At 46.3% G+C, this 9,292-nt stretch overlaps 1 protein-coding gene across 1 annotated transcript in view; it reads left to right on the top strand.

The window, feature by feature from the left end:
* LOC121847596 (1-phosphatidylinositol 4,5-bisphosphate phosphodiesterase beta-3-like) overlaps nt 1-8,524 on the top strand; it is a gene marked incomplete at its 3' end in the record, with an annotated part of 74,252 nt that extends 65,728 nt beyond the window's left edge. Inside the window, 1 exon segment of the mRNA XM_042329453.1 lies at nt 8,456-8,524. Within this exon segment, the coding sequence (XP_042185387.1) occupies nt 8,456-8,524 (69 nt within the window).
* Nucleotides 8,525-9,292: the final 768 nt, after the last annotated feature.

A 9,292-nucleotide genomic window follows, 5' to 3' on the forward strand; every position in this document is an offset into this window, starting at 1 on the left:
CTGTCGCTCACCCAGTCATTTCTGATGCGGTTCTACCATTTTATCTAGGATGCTCAATGTCTTATCGGTCTATCATGCAAACAAACACTTCTTACTGATTTACGTTTGTACAAATACAAATCTATTCAATCATTCACTGGTTTAGTTACAAGGGAGGCGTCAACCAGGCTAGTAGGACTCTTCTATTGAAGAGAATGAGAATGTTTCAGCCAAAGGACCCTAACCCTAATTCCACAGGAACTTCAGAAGTCGATCTCTCTCTCTCGGCTCTGCTCTCTCTCTGCTCTGCTCTCTCTCTTGGATCTCTCTCGGCTCTGCTCTCACCGAGAGAGAGAGAGCGAGAGAGCACACACTCTCTCTCTCGGGCTCTCTCTCTCGGCTCTCTCTCTCTCTCTCTCGGCTCTCCCTCTCTTGGGCTCTCTCTCTCTCGGCTCTCTCTCTCTCGGCTCTCTCTCTCTCGGCTCTCTCTCTCTCGGCTCTCTCTCTTTCTCGGTTCTCTCGGTTCTCTCTCTCTCTTGGCTCTCTCTCTCGGGTCTCTCTCGGCTCTCTCTCTCTCTCGGCTCTCTCTCTCGGCTCTCTCTCTCTCTCTCGGCTCTCGGCTCTCTCTGCTCTGCTCTCTCTCTTGGATCTCTCTCGGCTCTGCTCTCACCGAGAGAGAGCGAGAGAGCACACACTCTCTCTCTCGGGCTCTCTCTCTCTCTCTGCTCTCTCTCTCTCAGCTCTCTCTCTCTCTCTCTCGGCTCTCGGCTCTCTCTGCTCTGCTCTCTCTCTTGGATCTCTCTCGGCTCTGCTCTCACCGAGAGAGAGAGAGAGCGAGAGAGCACACACTCTCTCTCTCTCGGGCTCTCTCTCTCTGCTCTCTCTCTCGGCTCTCTCTCTCGGCTCTCTCTCTCGGCTCTCTCTCTCTCGGCTCTCTCTCTCTCGGCTCTCTCTCTCTCTCGGTTCTCTCTCTCTCTCTCGGTTCTCTCTCGGTTCTCTCTCTCTCTCGGCTCTCTCTCTGGTCTCTCTCGGCTGTCTCTCTCGGCTGTCTCTCTCGGGTCTCTCTCTCTCTCGGGTCTCTCTCTCTCTCTCTCGGCTCTCGGCTCTCTCTCTCTCTCTCTCTCTCGGCTCTCTCTCGGGTCTCTCTCGGCTGTCTCTCTCGGCTGTCTCTCTCGGGTCTCTCTCTCTCTCGGGGTCTCTCTCTCTCGGCTCTCGGCTCTCTCTCTCTCTCTCTCTCTCGCTCTCTCTCTCTCTCTCTCGGCTCTCTCTCTCTCGGCTCTCTCTGCTCTGCTCTCTCTGCTCTGCTCTCTCTCTTGGATCTCTCTCGGCTCTGCTCTCACAGAGAGAGAGCGAGAGAGCACACACTCTCTCTCTCTCGGCTCTCTCTCTCTGCTCTCTCTCGGCTCTCGGTTCTCTCTCGGTTCTCTCTCTCTCTCGGTTCTCTCTCGGCTGTCTCTCTCGGCTCTCTCTCGGGTCTCTCTCTCGGCTCTCTCTCTCTCTCTCTCGGCTCTCTCTCTCTCTCTCTCTCTCGGCTCTCTCTCTCTCGGCTCTCTCTCGGGTCTCTCTCGGCTGTCTCTCTCGGCTGTCTCTCTCGGGTCTCTCTCTCTCTCGGGTCTCTCTCTCTCGGCTCTCGGCTCTCTCTCTCTCTCTCTCGGCTCTCTCTCTCTCTCTCGGCTCTCTCTCTCTCTCTCGGCTCTCTCTCGGCTCTCTCTCTCTCTCTCTCTCGGTTCTCTCTCTCTCTCGGTTCTCTCTCGGTTCTCTCTCTGCTCTCTCTCTCTCTGCCTGTCTTTACGCCTCCTTACTCTTAATTCTAGTAGCTGTAAAGACAGAAAATGCTTACTATTAGACAGTGACACACACACACACACACACACACACACACACACACACACACACACACACAACCTCCGTTACTCAGCTGGAGGATGTTTCACAAGTCCGGACATGTGGAGGATGTGTCAGCTCCACTGTGTTTGTGTTGTTCCGAGGGCCTTGGTCTTCACCTGGCCGGTTAGAGCTGTGATTAGTTGTCTCTCTAATACACAGACACTACACTACTACACAGACACTACACTACTATACTACACTACACTACTATACTACACTACTATACTACACTACACTACTACACAGACACTACACTACTATACTACACTACACTACTATACTACACTACACTACTATACTACACTACACTACTATACTACACTACTACACAGACACTACACTACTATACTACACTACTATACTACACTACACTACTATACTACACTACTACACAGACACTACACTACTATACTACACTACAACACAGACACCACTACTACACTACAACACAGACACTACACTACTACACAGACACTACACTACTATACTACACTACACTACTATACTACACTACACTACTATACTACACTACACTACTATACTACACTACAACACAGACACCACTACTACACTACAACACAGACACTACACTACTACACTACTACACAGACACTACACTACACTACAACACAGACACTACACTACTACACAGACACTACACTACACTACTACACAGACACTACACTACAACACTACAACACAGACACTACACTACTACACAGATACTATACTACACTACTACACAGACACCACTACTACACTACAACACAGCCACTACACTACTACACTACACTACTATACTACACTACGCTACTACACAGACACTACACTACTATACAGACACTACACTACTATACTGCACTACACTACTATACTACACTACTACACAGACACTACACTACTATACTACACTACAACACAGACACCACTACTACACTACAACACAGACACTACACTACTACACACACTACACTACTATACTACACTACAACACAGACACCACTACTACACTACAACACAGACACTACACTACTACACAGACACTACACTACTACACTACACTACACTACTATACTACACTACTATACTACACTACACTACTATACTACACTACACTACTACACAGACACTACACTACTATACTACACCACTATACTACACTACACTACTATACTACACTACTACACATACACTACACTACTATACTACACTACAACACAGACACCACTACTACACTACAACACAGACACTACACTACTACACAGACACTACACTACTATACTACACTACTATACTACACTACACTACTATACTACACTACACTACTATACTACACTACAACACAGACACCACTACTACACTACAACACAGACACTACACTACTACACTACTACACAGACACTACACTACACTACACTACAACACAGACACTACACTACTACACAGACACTACACTACACTACTACACAGACACTACACTACACTACAACACAGACACTACACTACTACACAGACACTACACTACTATACTACACTACTACACAGACACCACTACTACACTACAACACAGACACTACACTACCATACTACACTACACTACTATACTACACTACGCTACTACACAGACACTACACTACTATACAGACACTACACTACTATACTACACTACACTACTATACTACACTACTACACAGACACTACACTACTATACTACACTACAACACAGACACCACTACTACACTACAACACAGACACTACACTACTACACACACTACACGGACTATACTACACTACAACACAGACACCACTACTACACTACAACACAGACACTACACTACTACACAGACACTACACTACACTACTACACTACACTACAACACAGACACTACACTACTACACTACTACACAGACACTACACTACTACACTACTACACAGACACTACACTACACTACTACACTACAACACAGACACTACACTACTACACTACAACACAGACACTACACTACTACACAGACACTACACTACTACACTACACCACAACACAGACACTACACTACTACACAGACACTACACTACTACACTACACTACAACACAGACACTACACTACTACACTACAACACACACTACACTACTACACAGACACTACACTACTACACTACACAACACAACACAGACACTACACTACAACACACAGACACTACACTACTACATTACACTACACTACAACAACACAACACAGACACTACACTACAACACAGACACTACTACACTACACTACACTACTACACTACAACACACTACACTACACTACAACACATACACTACACTACTACACTACACTACAACACAGACACTACACTACACACTACAACACAGACACTACACTACAACACAGACACAGACACACTACACTACAACACAGACACACAGACACACACTACACTACTACACTACACTACAACACAGACACCACACTACACTACACTACACTACAACACAGACACCACACTACACTACACTACACTACAACACAGACACCACACTACACTACAACACAGCCACTACACTACACTACACTACACTACACTACAACACAGACACTACACTACACTACACTACAACACAGACACCACTACTACACTACAACACAGACACTACACTACACTACTACACAGACACTACATTACACTACTACACTACACTACAACACAGACACCACTACTACACTACACTACAACACAGACACTACACTACTACACTACACTACACTACAACACAGACACTACACTACACTACAACACAGACACTACACAGACACTACACTACACTACAACACAGACACTACACTAATACACTACACTACAACACAGACACTACACTACTACACAGACACTACACTACTACACTACACTACACTACTACACAGACACTACACTACACTACTACACTACACTACACTACTACACAGACACTACTACACTACAACACAGACACTACAACACTACTACACTACTACACTACACTACTACACTACACTACAACACAGACACTACACTACTACATTACACTACACTACAACACAGACACTACACTACTACATTACACTACACTACAACACAGACACTACACTACTACATTACACTACACTACAACACAGACACTACACTACTACATTACACTACACTACAACACAGACACTACACTACACTACACTACAACACAGAGACTACACTACTACATTACACTACACTACAACACATACACTACACTACTACATTACACTACACTACAACAGACACTACACTACACTACACTACACTACAACACAGACACTACACTACACTACAACACAGACACTACACTACACTACTACACAGACACTACAACACAGACACTACACTACTACACAGACACTACACTACTACACTACAACACAGACACTACACTACACTACAACACAGACACTACACTACAACACAGACACTACACTACACTACTACACAGACACTACAACACAGACACTACACTACTACACAGACACTACACTACTACACTACACTACAACACAGACACAACACTACACTAATACACAGACACTACACTACTACACTACACTACTACACAGACACTACACTACACTACATCACAGACACTACTACACTACACTACAACACAACACAGACACCACACTACTACACTACACTACTACACACAGACACTACACTACTACACTACACTACTACACTACACTACACTACACTACTACACAGACACTACACTACTACACAACATTACTACACATACACTACACTACACTACTACACAGACACTACACTACACTACTACACAGACACTACACTACACTACACTACTACACAGACACTACACTACTACACACACTACACTACACTACTACACAGACACTACACTACTACACACACTACACTACACTACACTACTACACTACACTACAACACAGACACACACACTACACTACAACACAGACACACACACTACGCTACACACTACACTATAGACACACTACACTACAACACAGACACACATACTACACTATAGACACACTACAATACAGACACACTACACTACACTACACTACAACAGACACACACACTACACTACAATACAGACACTACACTACAACAGACACACACACTACACTACACTACACACACACTACACTTCACTACAGACACACTACACTACAGACACACTACACATGTGGGACAGACTCTTGGTGATTGGCTAGCTAGCGAGCCTGATTGCTGTGGTCTAGAGGGAGTCATCATGGCGATGTTGTAATGAAACCAAGGCCTCTGGGAGAGTATATCAACGACCCAAAAGCATTCCCTCCAGGAAGTAACATTCCCCACGGGCCAATCAGGGACGAGCGCCTAGACCATTGATCTGCTAGTCTTGACCTATAACCTTTAATGACAGAGAAGAGAGGAGGGAATGGGAGAGTGGAGGGAGGGAGAGAGGGAGAGGAGGAAGGAGAGAGTGAGATGAGGAAGGAAGGAGGGAGAGAGAGGAGGAAGGAGAGATATCTGGAGGTAGGGAGAGAATGTTGAGGGATGTGATTTGACAAACTTTTTAATAACCCTTAAGATGTCAGAGGGGGAAATGGAGAGAAATGGTGGGGATTGTCAGATCAAAAGACAATGACTAAAAGGAGAGGGAGAGATCCTGTCCTTCAGCTTAACAGCGCAAATATTTACAGTGTGGCCTCGCTCTGTTTATGGTCCCCTGTACAAGCACTTTGCCCTCCATTCCTCTCTCGCTCCCTCCCTCTTTCCTCCCTTCTCTCCCTCCATTCCTCTCTCGCTCCCTCCCTCCCTCCCTCTCTCCTTCCTTCTCTCTCTCCTTCCTTCTCTCCCTCCATTCCTCTCTCGCTCCCTCCCTCTCTCCTTCCTTCTCTCCCTCCTTCCTTCTCTCCCTCCATTCCTCTCTCGCTCCCTCCGTCTCTCCTTCCTTCTCTCCCTCCATTCCTCTCTCGCTCCCTCCCTCCCTCTCTCCTTACTTCCCTCTCTCCTTCCTTCTCTCTCTCCTTCCTTCTCTCCCTCCATTCCTCTCTCGCTCCCTCCCTCTCTCCTTCCTTCTCTCCCTCTATTCCTCTCTCGCTCCCTCCCTCCCTCTCTCCTTCCTTCTCTCCCTCGTTCCTCTCTCTCTCGCTCCCTCCCTCCCTCTCTCCTTCCTTCTCTCTCTCCTTCCTTCTCGCCCTCCATTCCTCTCTCGCTCCCTCCCTCTCTCCTTCCTTCTCTCCCTCCATTCCTCTCTCGCTCCCTCCCTCCGTCTCTCCTTCCTTCTCTCCCTCATTCCTCTCTCGCTCCCTCCCTCCCTCTCTCCTTCCTTCTCTCTCTCCTTCCTTCTCGCCCTCTATTCCTCTCTCGCTCCCTCCCTCTCTCCTCCCTCCTCTCCCTCCATTCCTCTCTCGCTCCCTCCCTCTCTCCTTCCTCCTCTCCCTCTTTCCTTTCTTTTCTCCCTCCGTCTCATCCTTCTCTCCCTCCGTCTCATCCTTCTCTCCTCCCCCTCTTCTGAGAGAGAGAGGGAGCAGAAAAATGAAAGAAAGCTTTTAAGCTCTGGAGTAATAAAAGCTTCTGCTCTGTTTTCACTTTTCTTGTTCTGTCACTTTTTTTCCTCTGTCCTGTTTGGTTCCACTCTCTCTGTCTGTCTCTCTCTGTCTGTCTCTCTCTGTCTGTCTCTCTCTGTCTGTCTCTCTCTGTCTGTCTGTCTCTGTCTGTCTCTGTCTGTCTCTGTCTGTCTGTCTCTCTCTGTCTGTCTCTCTCTGTCTGTCTCTCTCTGTCTGTCTCTCTCTGTCTGTCTAGTATCCATTTCTTTTGTATTGAAATCCATTAACACCTGTTTCCATTTCAAAGATTAACAGAACATGAAGTATGTGAAACGACTATCTATGTCTCTCTCACTCATGTCTCTCTCTCCCCTCTCTACGTCTCTCTCACTCATGTCTCTCTCTCCCCTCTCTACGTCTCTCTCACTCATGTCTCTCTCTCCCCTCTCTACGTCTCTCTCACTCATGTCTCTCTCACCCCTCTCTACGTCTCTCTCACTCATGTCTCTCTCTCCCCTCTCTACGTCTCTCTCACTCATGTCTCTCTCACCCCTCCTACCTCTCTCACTCATGTCTCTCTCTCCCCTCTCTATGTCTCTCTCACTCCATGTCTCTCTCTCCCCTCTCTACGTCTCTCTCACTCCATGTCTCTCTCCCCCTCTCTACGTCTCTCTCACTCCATGTCTCTCTCTCTCCATGTCTCTCCTCTCACTCCATGTGTCTCTCTCACTCCATGTCTCTCTCACTCCATGTGTCTCTCTCACTCCATGTCTCTCCCCTCTCTCTCTCTGTCTCTCTCCCTCTCATGTCTCTCTCTCACTCCATGTCTCTCTCTCACTCCATGTGTCTCTCTCACTCCATGTCTCTCTCTCCCCTCTCTACGTCTCTCTCACTCATGTCTCTCTCTCCCTCTCTCTCCCATGTCTCTCTCTCCCTCCATGTCTCTCTCCCCTCTCTACGTCTCTCTCCCTCTCTCTCACTCCACATCTCTCTCTTTCAGGAGGTGGAGATTCTGGATATCAGCCAGATCAGAGACACCAGAACTGGGAAGTTTGCCAAACTACCAAAGGTGGGTAATGTGTGTGTATTTCTGTGTATTTCTGTGTATTCATGTGTATTTTTGCTACAGTGTAACACTTTATGAATGATGGCCTCAACAACAGTCCAATCACAGTGAAGAGAGAGTCATGGGAAGCATTCAAACCATTGTTTCTGTTTTGGTTGGTGGCCCAACCTCTGCATGTCTACTGTGACACGACTTCACACAACCTTCCGTAAATGTAACACAACCTTCACACAACCTTCTGTAAATGTGACACAACCTTCACACAACCTTCTGTAAATGTGACACAACCTTCACACAACCTTCCTTAGATGTGACACAACCTTCACACAACCTTCTGTAAATGTGACACAACCTTCACACAACCTTCTGTAAATGTGACACAACCTTCACACAACCTTCTGTAAATGTGACACAACCTTCACACAACCTTCTGTTAATGTGACACAACCTTCACACAACCTTCTGTTAATGTGACACAACCTTCACACAACCTTCTGTTAATGTGACACAACCTTCTGTAAATGTGACACAACCTTCACACAACCTTCTGTAAATGTGACACAACCTTCACACAACCTTCTGTAAATGTGACACAACCTTCACACAACCTTCTGTAAATGTGACACAACCTTCACACAACCTTCTGTAAATGTGACACAACCTTCACACAACCTTCTGTTAATGTGACACAACCTTCACACAACCTTCTGTTAATGTGACACAACCTTCTGTAAATGTGACACAACCTTCACACAACCTTCTGTAAATGTG

Source organism: Oncorhynchus tshawytscha, linkage group LG10 (assembly GCF_018296145.1).
Source record: "Oncorhynchus tshawytscha isolate Ot180627B linkage group LG10, Otsh_v2.0, whole genome shotgun sequence".
NCBI classification, from domain to species: Eukaryota; Metazoa; Chordata; class Actinopteri; order Salmoniformes; family Salmonidae; genus Oncorhynchus; species Oncorhynchus tshawytscha.